This window comes from Lissotriton vulgaris, chromosome 2_1, assembly GCF_964263255.1.
Source record: "Lissotriton vulgaris chromosome 2_1, aLisVul1.2, whole genome shotgun sequence".
In the NCBI taxonomy this organism is placed as follows: domain Eukaryota; kingdom Metazoa; phylum Chordata; class Amphibia; order Caudata; family Salamandridae; genus Lissotriton; species Lissotriton vulgaris.
The window spans coordinates 396,590,041-396,612,642 of NC_141687.1; the positions used below are offsets into that span (position 1 = coordinate 396,590,041).

The 22,602-nt window shown below is 41.6% G+C and overlaps 1 protein-coding gene across 1 annotated transcript in view; it reads left to right on the plus strand.

Moving 5' to 3' along the window:
- CDK15 (cyclin dependent kinase 15) overlaps positions 1–22,602 on the plus strand; it is a 456,073-nt gene that overhangs the window by 251,610 nt on the left and 181,861 nt on the right. Inside the window, exon 11 of the mRNA XM_086958557.1 lies at positions 7,341–7,392. Within this exon, the coding sequence (XP_086814683.1) occupies positions 7,341–7,392 (52 nt within the window). The remainder of the gene's footprint in view (positions 1–7,340; positions 7,393–22,602) is intronic.

Genomic DNA, 22,602 nt, shown 5'->3' on the forward strand with positions numbered 1-22,602 from the left:
TTGGCTCGTCGGAGCTGTTGAAGATTACACACTTATTCAAGATTTCATTAAGTGACATTATTTCATCTAGTACCTTTTCTGATGATATGGACTTCGAGATTGGTAATAATATGATGTCAGACTTAGAAATGTCTGCAGTATTCACAAATCATGAATATTTTGAAGGTTCATCAGACTATGAACAAATGTTTTGTTATAACCATTATGGTTACCATTTCTTGCACAAATCAACAATGACTAGAAATATATTAATGTATAACCAATGGGAACATTGTCCTACACCACCAAAGGGTAGCTCAAAAACATTTGCAAGAAAATTCCAGTACTTTTCAGGGTTCAATGTATCCAATGCTGAATAATTTTTCTTTAGAAATGTAAACAAAACAGGCATGAAAAGTATGTTGACAAATACCAAACAAATGTATTCTTCAGCCTTTTATGCTCAAATGTCTGAACTAGGTTTCGACGTTTGGAAAGAAAACATTGAGACAAAATCTGTCTGGGGCACAAATGATTGGCAGGTACAGGGTGTAGAAGCTTTATTTAGAGCCTGTGTCATCCCTGAGCGAATTATGTTTTTGAATGACACTGTCCAACAGACGTCTTGTCTTGGGTTAGCCAAGATAAAAGACCTCAACAATCTGTCCATATCTACACCTACACATGATAGCGGGGGAGAGGTTGAAGTACATACTATTTTGCATCACAACAGAACAGACCCAGATTGGAAAAAATGATTGACCTGGCCCACAGACACAAATAACTGTTAATATAGATTCCTGAATAAAACACAGGGGTTCACATTCACTAGGCGAGCCCATGATATGTTCAAAGACAGCATCCAGGAATAAGAACAACATACAGTGAAGGGAAACTGTGCCTTGAATGGTTACATAAATCTACACTTAAGGAAGTAAAACAACACTTATCTTTACTTAAAGATGGCGCTGATCTTAGGGAATTCTGGCTAGGACCAAGAACACTGCGTCATAAATGTTTTATATGCCAGTATCTATGCTGCTTGTAATGAAGCATGGAAGAATACGCAAGCAGAGACTGCAGGAAGAATACGAGAAATTGATCGTACTAATTTAGAGAAAACTGTGGGTTTCCAATGGGTTAATGACTCTGTCGTCCAGGATATATTCTTTGGACAGCATAGTGTCTTCTGCCATAGACATCATGGAACAGGACTTGGTCATGTTGAAACATGGTCAGTCGCAATTACGTTCTATCATGCTATTAGGCTGGACGTTGCAAAACCTTCATTCAGGCTACGTGCCTTGGCGTTTAATCAATACTACGTCACTGTTTTCAAAATTAAATCTCACTGATAAACAGATCAAATTGTCACAAAGGGGAGCAGACTATATGGTGCTGAGCATTGAAAAACTGGAAAGATTGCCATTTACTGTCGCTGAAAAGCCAGCTACTGAATGGATTATACATGGAACAATCACTCTGCCTGTTACAATTTTCCATTTTCAGTATTGCCTAAAACATATACCAGTAGGCACATATGAAAGGTTGGGTAAAGAATACATCAAGACATCCTGGGAATTACCGTACACACACAGATGGAGTGGGGGAATGGAAGTGTTTCTTAGTGGTAAAAATTGTGAAAATTGTGAAAAGGCACTTAGCGTTTCTCTGCTTTGTCAGGGTATTAATTTACACAGGGCCTGCAATGGTTCCTCTACCAACTTATCCTGCCACCTACAAGGTTCACCAGCTGCTGTGATTGATCCAATTTTTGGACAACTTTCTAATGGAAGTTACCTCATGTTGAACGATGCCAGCTGTTGTGGCATGTTGCCAGGTATACCATATCTAGTAACTGTGTCAGCCAGGGACACTTGCTGAATGCAAGTATTGTTTCCAAAGATCAAGACAGACAATGAGTCGCTGTTATGGCCTTCACTGAACATCTCTTCTATACGAATTGATACTTTAAGCAGAATGAAAGCCATTCATTTGAAAAAAACTGTGCCACTGACCTCGGCCGAAGAAACCTATGATCTGCAAGTTGAAAGGACTTCTGCTGAGATACATGCCCTCTTAACTACAAACTGCCCTGTACATTACTCAGAAATGGTAAGTCGTATCCTAAACATGTCTGATACGAGCGGTATTGTACATGTATGTAAGACCATATTTTCTGGGCTTTAGCACCTTTTGAAGCAGTCCTAGGAATATTTCCAAACTTCGTGCACTCTGTGTTTGGTGGACTGCCTCTGGTTTTGGGACTCGCTGCAGGGATACTATTTTTGCTCCTACTGCTGCGATATGGCAAGCCAATTTACCAGCGACACCCAGTTCCCCATGGAGACAACTCTACTGGCGATGAAGTGTAGTGAGCGCATCGTCTACGAGAATTAAATACCATATGGTTTCTGTCAATCAGACCAATCTGGCAAGATTGCATCTTATCTGTTCTACACTGCCAGCTATGTTGAGAAGAATGCGTGTTAGACACATGTCTCACACTCCCATCAGTCATGCCAACGGTTGTTGATACTTTGCTTGAACCAGTAATGGCCCTTGCACTGTGTTGTCCCCAGCGTCTACCAATTCTGATGACAGCATTCATTGAGATCACACAGACGCAAAATGCTGACGGTGAGGTACGAGAGGTAACATCCGATATGAACATTGCTAATGCGACCAATGCTGGCGGCGATGCTTCACATCTATGTGCGGTTAATCTTCTAAACGAGGTAATCCAACTTTCACCTATAATGGTAGACAACTTTTTTACAGACTTAGAAGATTTGATGTTTTCTCCAAACACTAACACTGACTTTTGATTTGGCACACAGTGTTCTGAGAGACTTTGAATTCGACCTTCATTTTTCAAAACAAAGTTCTAACTTTGGGACTCTTTTTCCTATGATTAATTTTTTTCTCCAAATTTGTATTTTTCTTTTTTTTTTGGCACAATTAACCTGCTTAAAGTAGAACTATTCATAGAGAAAAAGAATTCTTTGAAAAAAAACTTCCAGAGACAATATTTGACATTGTCCACACACACAAACAAGTTTTAAATAATCTGACATGAAATGGTTTCGACCCTTTTTCTTCTGTATTTACGAGCCATTTCATAAATGTATATTTTCTTGATTCATTCAGATAGCATTTAAATTTACAAATGTCATCTATATGCTTAGAATGAACTATTTCTTTAAATGTGTACAGCACCAAAGCATCTTTTATGTGTACAACCAGTTCAAATGCATTTTTATGTATTTCAAGTGGGTTTTTCACACTTCATGTGTAGATATGTTTTAGATATTTTTAACATGTTTAGAACTTAGTAATGTCTTACATAAGAAAGTGGAGTGGGTGTTGTATGACGTTTTAGATTCTGAATGAATTTTCCCGATTAATGCCCTTATATAGGTACAATTTGCGTTACCCTTATATAGGCATAGAATCAAGCCCTTATTTAGGCATAGCCCATGCTGCCCAAATACAGGCATGACTACTTCCATCCGTTCATCAAACGTCACAACGAGTTCTTGGAAAACCAGACTCTTAAGCAGAAGGGACTTCCCCTAGCCTGGATATTGATTTCTCCAAGAAACTCATTATTATGCATGAACAACTATTCCTTAGGGGTTCATCCATGATGTTCATATGCCCGTCTTTACATCAAATCTGGCATTCCTAAGCTCCTCCAAGGTATAAATATACCTTCAGTTGCTGCAGCAAAGCCAGGTGTGGTTCGGTGCAGTTCGACTACCTACTTGCCCGGCGCAGCTCGCTACAGCAAGTGCCGAAGGAAGCCGACTCTCCAGATGACGCACTGACAAGAAGCTGTACTTCTCTGACGAGAAATCTAGCTCCAGTGTTTCTGACTCCCCTTGGGAAAATCGAGTCTGAGACAGAGTTACGAACCTCCTTCAATCTAAGGTATGGAGCTGATTAGAACCTAGAGAAACCTTCGGCAATTCTTAGTAAAAACTAAACCTATGCTAAAGACCATACTTACTTCTTCCCTCGTACTAGACCTAGGTTAAGTACATTGGGGTAGGCGTATTTTAGAAGCACCAGTTGAGTATTTTAGCCTGTGTTATTTATATATGTATTTTTATATGTCATAGCACTAGACAATGCTATTATAGTATTATTTTATAATACTAATCTCGCTGTGCGCATTATACTTTGCATTTTGTCTAACGATTGTAGCAGTTCACCTCTCTTGCATGAGAAAGAAGACTGTTCAATAAATCCTTTTATTGAAAACGCCCGTCTCACTATTTCTTTGCAACCCTGTAGAAACGAAGCATGCACGATTGACTGAGTAAAATAGTTATCTTTTGTTTCCATGACTCTGAAGATATTTGTTCCAGTCCTAGGGAAACAAAGTTGTTTATGCGGTTGTTAATGTTAATGTTGTTAATGTTATGGGTGTCTTATATAGCGCTCGGCTACTCCAAGGAGTGTCCCGGCGCTTTCTGACCCACAGCAAAGCTACAGAAGGAGAAAGAAAAAGGTGAAAAAAAAGAGAAACAGACAGATCACTGTCCATAGAGCCACGTTTTCAGACCTTTTCTAAAGGCCAGCAGGTTCGAGGTACTGCGGAGCGACAGGGGGAGGGTGTTCCATAACTGAGGAGCCAGGTGTTTGAAAGAACGTCCCCCTACCCTTGCTTTCCTAACAGCAGGGACAATAGCCAAACCAAGAGATTCCGATCTAAGGGATCTTGTAGGTTTGTAGAAAGCAAGGCGTTTCTGGATATATTTAGCTCCCACCACATGGAGTGCCTAAAGCGCCAGCGCAAGTGCTTTAAAAACAATCCGCTTCCTAACAAGGAGCCAGTGTAGGGAAAGTAACAGGTCCGAGGCTCTCGCTCGGCGAGGTAGGCCAAAAATGGCACGTGCGGCCGAGTTTTGGACCACCTGGAGTTTTTGTAGTAGGTAGTCCGGAAGACCCAAATATAAAACATTTGAGTAGTCCAGCCTGGAGCAGATAAGAGCCTGGACCATCGTCTTCCTATGCGTCAAAGGGAATAAGGGAAGAAACTTGCGCAACATTTTAAGGAGACCATAGCAAGTGCCAGTCAGGCCCAAGATCTGGGACTTAAGAGATAGGCTGTTGCCAAATTTGACCCCAAGGTTCTTAGCCACCAGAGAAGAGGACGAGGGAGGGAACATGTTCACAGGCCACCAATCCTGCCAACTCGGGTCAACTTGACACCCGAAGAACAGCACCTCTGATTTGTCAGGGTTGCACTTGAGGCTGTTTCGCTGAAACCAGTCGAAAACAGCCCCAAGGCACCCGCGGATGCTCTCCCCGTTGAACTCAGCTCCCTTACCACAAGTGAAAAGGAGCTGGGTGTCATTGGCGTATGACATGATCTGAGCCCCAAGAGACTCCGCCAGCACCGCCAAAGGGGTCATGAAGATATTAAACAGAGTCGGGCAGAGTCGGGTTGTCAGAAACGAATCCCTTCTTGTGTATTCGAGAAAGCTTCTAGGGACCTCTGAGCTAGCTGGCACTCACAATTAAGTTTAGTATATTCGTTAGAGACATACTGACCTCAGTCCTATGTTACATCTATAGGATATATTATTCCAATGCGCAGAGCCTATTGGGAATATAGGAACTAAACTGCAAGAGGGAGTCAGGGGAGACAGAGGGAGGGAGAGGGAGCAGACAGAAGGAGACTGACAGAGGGAGGTAGACAGACAGAGGGAGACTGACGGGGACAGACAAAGGGAGACAGAGGGAGAGGGAGACAGAGAGAGGGAGACAGATGGAGCGAGGTAGATAGAGGGAGACAGCGGCAGGTAGACAGACAGAGGGAGACAGATGGAGACAGACAGAGAGAGACAGAGGGAGGGAGACAGAGGGAGAGAGAGGGAGGGAGACAGAGGGAGAGAGAGGGAGCGAGACAGAGAGAGGGAGACAGAGAGAGAGGGCGACAGACAGAGTGCGTGAGACAGAGGGAGACAGGGAGAGAGAGGGAGAAAGGGAGGGAGAGAGACAGAGAGAGAGAGATAGCTAGAGAGAGGGAGACAGAGAGAGAGAGGGAGACAGAGAGGGAGACAGACAGAGAGAGAGAGAGATGGAGAGAGGGAGGGAGACAGAGAGAGAGAGCGAAAGATGTGTGTATGCTGGGTCTTATGGCTGAGTGGACGAAGGCGTCCGCTGTAGGGGCCTGTGTTCAACCTCATGGTCACAGTTTTGTTTTGCTCTAGCCCCGCCCCCACCAGTGCAGCTCTCTGCCACAAGCTACACAGTAAATTTGGCCCCGAGAGAAAGTTTGTGAGTACCCATGAACTAGATGTTTGTTAGTTACAGTTGCACCAAGGCAGGTAGGGGTTTGGGTCATTGGAGGATAGGATTTGAAAATGCAATATTGTGTAAGATTGTGTAATATGGTTCTTATGTAATGTTATTTTGTATTCGGCAGGGTAGGGGATTTGATGGGGGGATCGTAGGGAGGGTAACAAGGGTTTATGTATAGTGAGGTCTTAGTTTTGTAAGACAGTTGCCAGTGTTGATAATTTGTGATAAGCACCTGTTTCAATAAAGCGGCCTTTTACACTCACAAAAATTGGTCTCGGTTTGGCTTGCCCTCCTCCCTCCCAAAGGCGCGTCTTAACGCACTCCGATGCACAACCTGGGTGAAGACGACGCACCGCTACCGAAGCCAACCCAACCACATAAGGGCTCGCACACAACAACGCAGCCACCTCAAACTACTCCGCTTCCCACCACGAAAATCAAAATGAACATTAACCATAAGCTATAAAATAATTTACCAAATAATATAATTGAAAACAAACAAAAACAAATAGGCCCAAAAGGAACTGAACCTGTGACTAGGGAAATCCGTGGCCATATTACTTAACTGAAGCCAACAACTCGATACTCTGAAACGCCAGCCTCATTTAACCCGCCTCCCCTCATTTACAATGGCAGTGCGGCTTCCCTAGGATCCAGGGAGACAAAGAGGACGAGACTCCGTAACGCCGCCTTAAATAACTTGATGTTAGGTTTCGGTTTCGTTTACGTTTCGTAGACGTCACAACTGCTTCTCCATCTTTTACCAGCTCCCACAGGGGAGGTGGCTTGGCTCTGTGGCGCGACTAAGGGCGCCCCTCCCCTAGGAGCGGGTGGCGCCTATTCACAGATGTCTCTCTTTATATTTAACTTGAAGGAATAAAAATACGTTTAGTCTATGTGTGACAATGAACATGTGTGACAGGCTATGACAGACTGACTGTGCTGATGCTTTCTATGTAGGCCAACGGGTTCATATGCAGTTGTATAAAGTGCTTTAGATAAGAGGATACGTGTTGTTCAACATTGTGACTTCTTTCTTTTTCCAGAGTGGCGACTCATGCCGAGTAAGGCCAAGCAGCTCAGTGATGTGTGGGGCAGGTATGTAAGGAGTTATTGGAAATTCACATTAGCATTGAGGAGACGGGCTAAAAGGAGGTGTCTTTAATAGATTACAATTGTTTATATGAATCTTTTTGTAGAGATTTTCCAATTCGCGGAACACAAAACTGATACTGGTGATAAAGTGTCTCACTCTTAATGTGTAGTTAATACTTAGGGGAAAAAACATAATTTACAGCTGGAAAAGTTTGCAACGAGCTGGAGCCTGCACATAAAGTTACTCATCCCTGCAGGCTCCTCCTTGGGAGGGTGCAAAAAAGCTTTGTTATCATGAAAAGAGTTTAAAAAGAGTATAAAGCTTTACTTTTGTACTGTCAGGGGCATGGCATTGCTGTCCCTCCCACAGAACCTAGCAGTGCCTCGTTCATTCAGTACCTGCTTCACTCTCGACTCTCACTCTTTTATAAGACCAGATACAAACGTAAACTTACAAGCAATCCTCTTCTGGAGTTAACACAAAAGGACTTAAGGACTGCGGTAAGTAGCTCTACTTACTCCATAGTGGGAAGTCTCCAACTTCATAACATAGAGTAAGGTACTGCCAAGCCGAAAGGCTGGGAGACGGAGAGTGACTACGACCAATCGCTGCCTTCAAGAAAACAGTTTGTTTCCACTTGGCCAAAGTGATTTTTTGCTCTGAAACTGGCACAGAGAGAACTATACTTACAAAACTCTACTGTGCTAGCCCTGCTGGATGATAGACTTACAGAGAGGGACGTAGGGCTTTAGGGTGGACTTGTGGTACTTTATATAGTAAGCCTGGAAATGTTGAGCTTACAGGGGAATGTGATCAGCCAATAGGGCCAATGTACACATGCTATTCTGACAGTGAGGGAATATTCCTAGCGACACAGATACATTTGTAAACCCAGAGTAGACGGCAAGTGAGCCAGATTGGCTTTATATGTTAAGCCCAAATGATTGCCCCAAATTACGCCTTTTAATATCTTCTGTTAATATCTTCTGTTGTTTTCCCAGAAGAAGTAGATACAAATTTCTTGCAGATCCACTGAACACATTCTGTTAAGAGGGTGACAGAAGGTACACTTTATTGCATTTCTCTAGTGTGAGGGCCTAGTCAACTCAGAAAATGGATAGGATTAGTTTTAAGCCACTGTTTCTGTTTTTGAAGGCGAAATAGAGGAAAGAACTATGGGTTTGAGATTCTTGTGGGAGAGGCCCATGGATTTGAGGTACAGCCACCTCTGTATGTCAGTACAAAGCTCTGTCTGAAAAGATTCAGTCTATACCTCTGCCATGTACATTTCATGGTGGGAGAGAGCGAGTGATTGAGGCATGGAGGGGTCTGTATCACCTACAACTCTTCGGTGACCTGTACCCTAAAATAGCCAAAGCTGGTTATCCCCACTCCTACACAGAAGAGTAACTTATGATCTACAGTTCCCTTGCAATATGTCAGCCAGGCTTCCTGGCATCTTGCCCTTTTACAGCAGTGAGTGGTAAAAAGTAGGAGACAAAATAACTCTGAGTGCCTAGGCAGTCCCAGCTCCCACTCTTGCACTGGCGAGGTATCTCACGTGTGGTAGTGGTAAATAGATCAACATTGTTGAATGTAAGGTTTATCCTTTTCAATCAGATTAATGCAGCCTTTAAGGCACGCCACCCTTGAAGAATGATCTGATAATGATCTGATTAAATGCCACAGTGCGATCTATCCACAAAGTACAAAACAGTTACTGCTGTAAGAAGGCCGCCTCTCTGCAAGTTGGCATAAAAAAATCCTACATGGTGGAGGGAGGTGCGCTACGCACCTGCCCATCTCATCCTACATGTAATATGCCTACGGAATGAACCAAAAAGGAGATCGCTTGGGGTCATGCCAACCCATTGTTCTACTTCCATTTATCACTCTTCTGGCATTGTATATGCCTTTAAAAAACCACTTCACACACTTTGACCATCATTACGAGTGGCTTCTCTAATTACCAACAGATTATACATTATTCACTTTCATATGCAAATTTTGGCTGCTCAAACTGCTGAAAGCTCTTTGGGGAATAATGAGGTATTACTGAGGGTAGGCAAACAAAATATCAATTTTTATATATCGACATACAATAATGTCGATGTTTAAATAGCGAAGGGACAGAATAAAGAAGGTAAGTAATATCGATATTTTTAATATCGATGGGACAGAATTTCAAAGGTAGGTAATATCGATTTTGGTAATATCGATGTTAGTAATATCGATGTTTCTAATATCGATGTTAGCAATATCGATGTCACTAATATCGATTTTTATATGATTTTTATGTATATTATTATGTATTTAATATGTATTTTTTTATGTAATTTAATTACATTTTGTATTTTAGTACCGTAGCGGGTTGTGGGTTTATAGGGGAATAGAGTGGGAAGTAATTTAATTATACAAATTTAATTATTAATTTTTAGGAATTATAAATTAATTTTAATTAATTAGTTTTTCATTTTTATTAATTGGAAATTAATTTAAATTAATTGATTAATAATTAATTATGTTCTGTAGCGGGTTGTGGGTTTATAGGAGAATAGGGTGGGAAGTAATTAATTATATTAAATTAATTATACATTTTTATGAATTATAAATTAATTTTAATTAATTGGTAATTAATTTTTATTAATTGGTAATTAATTTAAATTCATTGATTACTTGATAATTATGTTCTGTAGCGGGTTATGGGTTTATAGGGGAATAGGGTGGGAAGTAATTTAAATGTATGTAAGTAATAATTTATTTTAATGAATTGTTTTTGTTAATTATATTATTAATTAATTATTAATTGGTAATTAATTTTTATTAATTGATTAATTGATAATTATGTTCTGTAGCGGGTTAAGAGTTTATAGGGGAGTAGGGCGTGAAGTAATTTAAATGTAATTAAGTAATATTTTATTTTAATTAATTGTTTTTGTTAATGATATTATTGGTGATTAATTATTAATTGGTAATTAATTATTATTAATTGGTATTTATTATTAATGTATTTTTACTTAATTATTCATTGGTAATTAGGTTTTGGTATTTGTAAATAGTTTAGATTTTTTTAATACATTTAAAAAAAACATTTTAAAATATTAATTTATTTATAAGTATGTTATTTTTAACTTCTACGCTATCCAACACTTTCCCTACTGTTGCACTCTCTGGAATTGGAATAGTAAGTTTTACCCCTACGCAATCCAACACTTTCCCTAATGTTGCACTCTCTGGAGTGGGAATAGTAATTTTTACCCCTACGCTATCCAACACTTTCCCTACTGTTGCACTCTTTGGAGTGGGAATAGTAATTCTTACCCCTACTCTATCCAACACTTTCCCTACTGTTGCACTCCTTGGAGTTGGAATAGTAATTTTACCCCTACGCTATCCAACACTTTCCCTACTGTTGCACTCTTTGGAGTGGTAATATACATTTTTACCCCTACACTATCCAACATTTTCCCTACTGTTGCATTCTTTGGAGTGGGAATAGTAATTTCTACCTCTATGCTATCCAATATTTTACTTACTGTTGTTTTTTTGGAGTTATTATAGTATTTTATTCCCTCTGTTATATTAATATATGTTGTATAGTTTTAGCTAATGTAGTATATAATTAATTTTAAAAATGTTAAAAGTCAGTTTTTTTAAATTTGTTTTGCATAATTATTTAATTTTTTATGTATGTTAATATTTTATGTGTATAGATGAATTTGTAATGTATAATATTTTTATTTATAATTTATTAAAATAATTGTTAAAAATGATTATTAAGTAAGAATATATTATATATTATATGTTTAATTAGTTTATTACATTATGTATATTACTTATTCATTTTATTTTAAAATATGTTTAACTGTTTATTATATTTTTAAGTATTATTTAATGTATTTGACATTTTTTTTTTATTTAAAAATTTTTTTTTTTTAAACTGTATTTTTGACATCGATATTTTTTTCTCAATATTTTTGTACTTACCTTGTAGTAGATATGATGTCGATATTGTTGACATTGATATTAACGCTCCAATATTTTTGTACCTCGATATTATGTCTCTCTATATTTTGTCAGACATTCCCCCTGTAGCAGAAACTACGGTGGGAGGGGCAATGAGGGGTTTAAAATCTAGTAAATTTACTAGGCCATTCATGATGAGGATCTTGGTCTGGACCTTACAGTTTGGCCCTCCCAGTGTGAATTGTCTCTCAAAAATCTATTTTTCCTATGCCCAAATGCTAAGAAAATACATTTTGGGTTAAGCCATTCAAGGAAACAGTTAGAGCGTTACATTATGACAAAACCTTGTTTTCCACAAGGATATTGAATGCTCTAGTTTTTAACACTGGGAAATTTAGGTTCAGGCTACTAGACAGCGCATGTGCTATCTGTTGCAAGACATATTATTGGCTTATTATTAATTGGCTTTACTGTCACTGATTTTCCTGCTTGTATTTGATGGATTTTCCATCAATCTTATGTTAGTTCCTTCCATGGAGCATTGCCTTTTTACAAGTTGTTTGATTGCATGGCTTTCATGCTCGCTTTCAGGGAACTACTTTTTCTTTTGTGTAAGTACTCAAAGTGAGTGCATGTTTATTCCATCCCTCGCCCTCGTGCAATTCCTCTTCTCTAAATTGCACTTGCCCCTTCCTTCTTCTCCCCACTCCCACCCTCCATGTTGCTTTCCCTCATCTGCGACTGCAAGCTGCACCCTCCGCTTTCGTTCGTTAATTATTCTCCTACTCGATCGTCTTTTCGGATATAAAAAAAAATGCAAAACGAAAAATGTAATCCCATAAATTGTTATTGAAGTTTTCTGCACGGCTATGAAACAGAAGTTTTAAACGATTTTAATTGCTAGCAATAATTGGGTAAATGCCAATAATGAATCAATTATTTGCTTACTGTGAGCCTATTTTAAATAGGGAAAAACTTTTCTTTTCATGCTGCTAGATATAAGAAATTGCACATGCGCATTTTTTATTATTGCTGCTAAATGTAAGCCATTGCATAAGTGCACTTTAATAATTGTTGCTAGATGTAAAACATTGCACAGGTATGTTTTAACTATTGCTCTTTAATTATGGTATTTTTACATTCGAATTTTACATTGGGGTAGTGTAGGAGGATAGCTGTCTATAGATGCATTATTATATAGATTGGATTGGTATAATCAAGTGGACTGTAACTATTGCTGCTAGATGAAAGACATTGTACAAGTGCATTTTAACTATTGCACTTTATTTATGCTATGTATTTAAAAAAATTCGGGAAGTGTAGGTTGTTTTAACAAGATCATTTTTATTACCAATTTGAAGTGATGTCTTATATAACGAGCGCGAAATATGGAACCGAAATATAATGTACTTTGATATAATTTTCAACCTAATGTATTATACATGCAATGACATTTAAAGATGATATTAGCGAGAACAAATTGGTATAGCTAAGCTCTTGCTGCAAGCCAAATGATGTTTTTATTTTATTTTTGTTTGTTAAGGATGTTCTTCATCTTCCTCTCCTAATGTTCCGCATTGCTAGCTTGCCCAGGTGCTTCTTCCTGGTTGCTCTACATTGCTCTCTTGCGCATTGCATCTTATCTTTGCCCCCACTCTCCATGTTGCTTACCCACTCCCATTCCCTCTGTCTTTTGTCTGTTGCTTCTCCTCTCCACTCTCTGGATTACTTTCCCCATCCCACTGCTCCTCCCACAACATACTAGCCCTCCATGCGGCATACCCTCACTGTGCTGCTATTAAAAGAAAAGATTTAGGACCAGACGTAGGAAGGCAAATACCGGTTGGTAATGGTCGATTTCTGCCGTTACCGACCGGTATTTGGAGTTTGGGATGTAGGGGCATGTTAAAATACAGATTTGGTAATTTTACTGATTCAGTAAAATACAGATTCGGTAAAATTACCGAATCTGTATTTTGACACGTAGGTAGCACTGTAATCAGTGCTACAGGGGTTTAAGAATTCTTTATTTACCACCAACTAGAAGTTGGTGGTAAATAATGAAAACCCTTTAAAAGGCATTTTTTTTGCTTTTAAAACAGTGCCATGTTGCAGACATACATGCCCTAAGGGCATGTATGTCTGCAACATGTGCACCCATGCACAATTGAGGGGTGCAACAGGGTGTCAAAGTGACACCCTGCCACCCTTCTATGTTTCCCCCAATTACCGAATCGGTATTTACCGATTTGGTAATTGACATTCATTCCTATGGGCCTCCAGGCCCATAGGAATGAATGGCAACTACAGAATCGGTAAATACCGATTCGGTAATTACCAAATCATACCGATTCGGTAATTAAATCGGTAAAATTACCTACATCCCGATTGCCAGGTCTTAAATACCGAATTGGTATGATTCGGTATTTAAGAATCGGTAATCTGGGATTACCTACATCAGGCCCATAATTCCTTATTTTGTAGGCACACGCATGAGTGTTGCGCATGTCTACAAAATGATGCGACCACCGCGTTATAGCAGCTTCTTTTGTAAAAGCTTTTTGTTTTTCCCTAATCTATGCTGCATAGCATCCTGCATGCTGTACAGCATGGCTAACAACCATTAGCAAAGCCAATAGATCCGCAAGGTGAGACCTGTTGGCTTTGCCAATGCTTGTTTGATCATATATTCAAATGTGTTTATCCTTAACAGCAGTGTCATGCATCTAAAATAAAATATGTCACATGCATCTAAAATACAATATGTCAGGAAATATATTTTTGTGGAAGATAATATAACCAGAAACCGAATTAAAGCTAATGGCAGAATATTCTGTACAACTTACCTAGCCCACACACTGTTCTTGCAAACATTTAAAATCCAATTAGCTTTCAGGCCTTAAGACAGAGATGACACCCACTCATCTATTTGCTGAGGTTCTAGACTCTATTAATCAGCAATTCTGACTAGAATCCGTGGTTCTCTGGGTGAAGAGGTAGTACTTTTATTGTGGCTAGCAGTAGGACCCCATTCTCCTTCAAGCAACTTCCCTGTGGCTCATAAGGCAAGGATGAGGTTTGGCTCTACCTCAAAGACCTTTTTAGGTCTTGGCTCTACACAGCGCATACACTGTCTTAGAGGGACACAATGTATATACTTTGTGGGTTTCAGTCCCCCCATAAGGTTCTTATTTGCTGTCTCCATCGTCGCTCTCCCACTCTTTCTTCCCTATTGTCCATGGCATGCATGTGTCATGCCTCTTGCTGTGTTTTGCCCTCCCTGAGAGCAGGGACCAAATACTATTTCAATCCACTGGTCACCATTTTATCATCTGTTTTGGGAACTACTTTTTTTTTAGCACTTAACACGAACGCTCGTGTTTTCAGTCGCTCGGAGCTCTGACGGGCCTGTAAATGTTGCTTTTTAAAGCGTTCAGAACAGTTGCTTTCAGGTCTCACTTTTACACGTGAGAAGGGAAAAAACAGCATTCTGCTGTCCTCCTTCCAGTTCCTGGGAGAAGCATTTTAAGCTTCAGGAGAACATATTCCCCATATTCCTGATTTGCCTTTAGTTTTTTTTAAATGTTTGCTGATTTCTGAGTTTTGGAGGCTTTTAAAAATAAATGCTTAAAGCTGTGGCACTTGTGAGAATAGGGACTGGTTCTCTTCTGCTGTTTTGACCCAGGAAGTTTGCAAAATTGGCTTTCTTTGAGCAGAAAAACAAAGGAATCAAGAGAAGAGCAATGAGCATCAACATCTTTCATGTGTTGCCCAATAACCAAAAATAACTTTTTACTCTTCTGCCCTCTCCAAGAAGCAGTACAACCCCTCATGGTGGCATTTCATTTTTTTACAATAATTGTTTAAAACTGCAGTCATTTTCCTTACCCCTGCTTTAAATGCATGCACGTGCATTAAATACGTTTGCATCCTTTTTTAGGGGTGGTTGTTTTTTAGGTCGAGCCTATAGCAGCGCATGAGCTGCTTGCTCGACATTTACTAAAGGGTAAAAGTAAATGCTACCTACCAGAGTTTTGCTGGCCTGAAGCTTGAGTGCACGTGCACGAGCGCACGCAGCCACCCTCTGTCTTCTCCGTCACGGGTCATTAAGTTGCTTTCCCCTCTGCCTCCGTCCGATCACTTTAACTTTCACTTTCGTGGAAGTTGCGGAATGTAAATATGCCTGGTCACAAACGTCCTATTCCTGTTTGCTTTTTAAGTACCGTAAATAAAAATACTTTAAAACTTTACGTTACTCATTAGTGCCCGTAATACAGCAAACGCCACAAATATAAGTGCACCAAAAAAAGAAAAGGAGGACTTTTCACGGGCAAAATGCTAATCTGCCATCTTGTAACGTACATTCATGACTCCAATTTTAACTATTAGTTCCAAACTACTTGTGTACCTGTGCATAAACTAGACTTAATTACCAATTCATGTTTTGAAACATTTTAGCACACATATAAAAGACAAATTCACGACCCGTGTGGCATTTCTAAAATCTATTAAGAACTTGGAAAGACTTGTAACTGTGCATTTTGTTTCTTTGCTTTTAGTTTTATATTTCACCTGTAGACTACAGTGGGTTTCGGAAATTAGCCATCCTGCTGTTGGTTTCTATTAAGTTACTTATCTACATTTCACACATGCTGCTGAAGAAAACATTAGGATCTTTACAACTAAAGGCTGTATTGACTAACAATTAATTCGTCTTCCCTTCCTTTCACAACTGTTGGGGAGGTCCGGGGCGTGGGTATGGAGATTTCTAACACACACACACACACACACACACACACACACACACACACACACACGCACACACACACACACACAACCACAACCACAACCACACAACCACACAACCACACACACACACAACCACACACAACCACACACACACAACCACAACCACACACACAACCACACACACAGCCACAAACACAACACACACAACCACACACAACCACACACACACAACCACAACCAAACACACAAGCACAACCACACACAACCACACCCAACCACATCACCACACACAACCACAACCACACACATAACCACACACACAACCACACACAAACACCCACAACCACACATACACACATACACACAAACACAGCCACACACACAAAGACAACCACTCACACATAAAAACACACAACCACACACACACACACACAACCACACACACAACCACACACAACCACAGCCACACACACAACCACACACACACACACACCACACCCAAACACACACAACCGCACGCACACACACACACAACCACTAACACAACACACACAACCACACACACAACCACATATACAAAACCACAAACACAACCACAACCACACACACAACCCCACAAACAACCACACATACACACACAACCACACACACACAGACATAAAACCACACACACCACCACACACAACCACAAACACAAACAACCACAGGCACACAACCACACACACAAACAACCACACACACAATCACAAACACAACACACACACCACACACACAACCAAACACACAACCACAACCATGCATACAACCACACACACAACCACACACGCACACAACCACAGACACAACCAAAAACACAACCACACACCCAACCACACGCACAAGCACAACCACACACACAACCACACACACAACCACACACACACACACACAACTACAACCACACATGCAACCACACACAACCACACACACACAACCACACATACACACAACCACAGCCACACAACCACACATAACCATACACACAACCACACACACAACCACACACACAACCAGAACCACACACACAACCACACACAACCACACACACACAAACACACACAACCGCACACAAACAACCAAACACACACACAACCACGCACAAACAACCACACGCACACAACCACACACTACCACACCCAGAACCACACACACACAAAACCACACACAACCACACACACAACCACACACACAACCACAACCACACACACAACCAAACACACACAACAACATACACAACCACACACAACCACACACACAACCACACACAGAACCACACACACACCCAACCACACCCAACCGCACAACCACACACACAACCACAACCACACACACAACCGCACACACACACAACCACAACCACACACACACACACAACCACACACACAACCACACACACAACCACACACACACACAACCACACACACAACCACACATACTCACGACCACATCCAACCATACAAACACACAACCACAACCACACACACAACCACACACACAACCATATACACACAATCACACATACATAAACACACACACACACACAACCACATGCACAACCACACACAAACACAACCACACACACACAACCACACACATATAACCACACACAACCACAACCATACACACAACCACACACCCAGCCACACATACAACCACAGATACAACCACATGCACACACACAGAACACACACAGAACCCCACAACAACACACACAACCACTCGAACAAGCACAACCACAACCACACACACAACCACTCACACACACACAACTACACACACAACCACACACACAACCACAGAAACACACACACAACCACACACACACACACATACAACCACACACAACCGCAACCGCAACCACACACACAACACACACAACCACACACACAACCACACACACAAGTACATACACACATAACCACACACACACAACCATACATACACCCACACACACAACCACACAAACACACAACCACACACACACAACCACACACACAACCACAGATACAACCACACACACAACCACAACCACACAAGCACACAACCACACCCAACCACCCAACCACACACACAACCACACACACACACACACACACACACAAACACACATACCCACAACCACACCCAACCACACACAACAACATAACTACAACCACACACACAACCATGCACACAACCATACACAACCACACACACACAACCACACACAACCACACACACACACAACCACACTACCACACAGACAATGACAAACACAACACACAACCACACACACACACACAACCACACACACACACAACCACACACAACCACACACACAACTACACAACCACACACACACACACAACCACAACCACACACACAACCACAACCACACACACAACCACAACCACACACACAACAACACAAAACCACACACACACAACTACACACAACAACACACACTACCACACACAACCACACACACACAACCACACACACACAACCATAGACACAACCACAACCACACACAATGTAGTGTAGTTCCTATATTCCCAATAGGCTCTGCGCATTGGAATAATATATCCTATAGATTAGACATAGGACTGAGGTCTATTAGGTCTCTATCGAATATACTAGACTAATTGTGAGTGCCAGCTAGCTCAGAGGTCACTAGAAACGTTCTCGAATAAACAAGAAGGGATTAGTTTCTGACAACCGCATAAACATGACAACTTTGTTTCCCCAAGATAAAACTGATCTTCAGAGTCGTGGAAACAATAGATAGATATTTCACTCAGTCAATCATGCATGCTTCGTTTCACCAGAGGTGCAGAGAAATAGATAGACGGGCGTTTTCAATAAAAGGTTTTATTGAACAGTCTTCTTTCTCAAACATAAGAAATGAACTGTTACAATCTTAAGACTGGTTGCAAAATATAATGCATACAGTAAAAAGAGTAGAATAAAATAATACTGTAAGAGCATTGTATGGTTCCTAAACCATAGATAAATACATACATAAATAACAGAGGCTAAAAGTACTCAACTGGTGCTTCTAAAATATGCCTACCCCGATGTCCCTAACCGAAGCTTAGTACGAGGGAAGAGGTAAGTGAGGTGTAGCATACATGTAGTATTCTTTTGCCAAGAATCTGTCCAAGATTTCTCTTGGGGTCTAATCAGCTCCATACCTTGATTTGGAATGAAGAAGGTCAGGCTTAGGACTCGATTTCCCAGCAACCCGCAAGGGTAGCTTGGAAACACTGGAGCTGGATTTCTCTGCAGGAGAAAAGACAGGGTCTCTCTCAGTGCGTCTGCTGGAGGGTCGGCTTCCTTCGGCACTTGTTGTAGCAGGATGCGTCGGGCAAGTAGATAGTCGAAATGCTCCAAACCACTGTGTGTTTGCTAAGGCAAGTGTGGGCATATTTATACCTTGAAGTTGCTGAGTTTGACGTAAAGGTGGACATAGTAACGTCATCAAAGAGTCTCAGTTCTTTGAAAACTCCATGAGTTCTTGGACAAGTCAGTTCTTGAGTAAGGGGAAGTCCCTGGCTGCTGAAGCCGAGTTTTCCAAGAAATCGTTGTAGATTTTCGGAACTAATGGAAGTAGCCCTGCCGTATTTGGACTGCATGAGCTAAGGCCAAATATGGTTATGATTTCTATGCCTATATAAGGATATGGGGATATGGTGTTTTATACTTATATAAGGGCATGAGTCGGGCAAATTACAAGAGGGTCCTAAAATGGTACACAACAATACAACCACACATACAACCACACAACCACACACACAACCACACACAACCATACACACACACAACCACACACACACACACAACCACAAGCACACACACAAGCACACACACCAACCACACACAACACCACACACACAACCACACACACAACCACACACATACAACCACACACACACAACCGCACACACACACACACACACACAACCACACACACAACCACACACACACAACCACATGCACAACCAGAACCACACACATAAGCACCACCACACATACAACCACAGGTACGACCACAGGTACAACCACACACACAACCACACACACACAACCACACACACAACCACACCATCAGTACACACTTTCACCAGGCATAGACACCATCAGTCGTCAGTGCACATTTTCACCGGGCACAAACACCATCAGCTGCCAGTGCACGCTTTCACTGGGCACAAACACCAACAGCCGTCAGTGCAAGCTTCCACCAGGCACACACACACCACCAGCCGTCAGTGCACGCTTTCCCCAGGCACAGACCACCAACCGTCAGTGCATGCTTTTACCAGGCACACACACCACCAGCCATCAGCTGGCAACGCTTCTTCCTTCCTTGACTCTCTAGATGAGGTCCTGGGAGCACTTACATTACAGTACTCCAACTTCACCTTATTAGGAGACATGAACTTGCATTTAGAGTCCAGTGTTGACCCTCACGCCACTTCCTTTCAACATTCATTAAATATTTTTGGACTATCCCAACGTGTCACTGCTGCAACCCATCTTGCGGGACATACCCTCGATGGCATTTGTTCCAACCTTACAACTTTGACTACGTCCCCTCCGTTACCTCAAATCTGGACTGATCACTTTTTCATCCCTTTCGACATTGAAATCCAAGTCCCTGCTGTACTCAGCAAGAAACGCTCACACCCCTCCTTCACAGTTAACTGGAGGCAAGTTATGCAACGCATCACGCAGGACCCTCAACCCTTACCTAAATCCCCAAAACCAACCGGAGATGTGATAATTGACTCCCATAATTTCCATGCTTGGATGGATCAAACTGTTTTGGCTAACTCCGAACCCAAAAGCCAACGTATGAAACAACACAAAAGTAAACTTAACGCACCCTGGTTCTCCCAGGCCCTATCTGATAGTCATCTTCTCTGTCGAAGGCTAGAAAGAAAATGGAGAAAAACATATGATGAGGTTGCAAGAGCACTTTATGTTCAACAAAGGAAAACATATCTTTCCAACATAAAAGTGGCAAAAAGGGAATTTTTCACTAAAGCTATAAATGATGCCCAGCAAAAACAAAAAACTATTTTTACTATAGTTAAGTCTTTCACCCATCCCAAATCTCTTGCACCTGAAATTCCACCATCTGTAAGCCTGTGCAATCAATTCGCAGACTTTTTTGTAGATAAGATTGCTAATATCCAGAAAGACAGAAGAGAGGGGGCTGCAACAACAAGGACTACACACCTTACATAAAAGAAAAGAAGAAGCAGGGGGGATAAACCCCAGTGATGATCGGTGGTGGGCTATAAGTAAAGCAACTCTACAATCAAAGCAACCACAGCGCAAGAACCTGGACAATAGCAACGATACAGAAGGCAACTTTACCAAGTCCGATCCCCGAAAGCCCACGCCTAAAAAAGGCAGGGGATAGAGGAATATTGAGATGCCAATAATAGAAAAAGAACAAAGGTGTGAGACCCAGTGACAGTCAGCCCCACTAAAGAGGAAGACCCTCCCAAAGCCGGAAAAGAGCGATAGGGACCATAGAACAAAACAAACTAAAACAACAAACCCCCCCTGCACCCGCCACCCTGCACCCCTGTAATGGCTACGGCCTAACCCACTAACAGCGTGCCTGTCGTCCCGGAACTGCCCCACAGTAGGGAAATTATAAAGAGTGGAGGAGGAGAGGAGCAAACCTGCTCCCGGGCACTCGGTGCCCCCTCGCCGGCAAGTGAATATATCAGTACAAGGGGTAATCATTGAACAATGTATACACAGTAGGGAAAACTACGAGCGGAGCGTGAGAATTAACACACCGAGAAACAGGATGAATCACAAGGCAGTACAGTTCGCATTCCCAAAGCATTCATACCCACTGTAGTAGCAACGTCGTGAAGCAATACCCCTTGCAACCAAAAGCACAAGCAAGAATGAAAGCCAGCCTATAGCAGTCCCTCGGCCCTTCTCGTACGTGAAATTATTGAGCACAGTACATGAACCAAAGCAGCAAGAATCAGGTCAGAGTAACATATCCGGGAACAGAGTCAACGCGGCACAGCATCATGGAGGACAACGTGTCAAGCAGCCCTCACAATATCAGCACAAAGGACGATGACCCGGAGGGGGGATAGTTATCCTTGTCCAGTCTTGCTTAAAGTACCAGAATCAGCGCCAGTACCAATCTCCAGCAAGTGCGGCGTGCGAAACCAGTCAGTGAAACAGACCTTCCAAACTCCATGCCACGAAGCAACACAGGAGAGCCCCAGTCCAATGTTAAAGTACAGCAGGAACAGCGCCAGAACATCAAGCAACAGGACGTTGGGGAAGGATATTGCAGCCAGATCCAGACTAGCATGTCCAAAACGCCCGGTGCATCCAACAGTACACATATGGAAAGTCCGAAGACGCCGTGTTTCCGACCATCCAGCTGCGGTGAAAGGCGCCATCTTGAAGCCTCCTGGCGCTGAAGACGGCGTCTC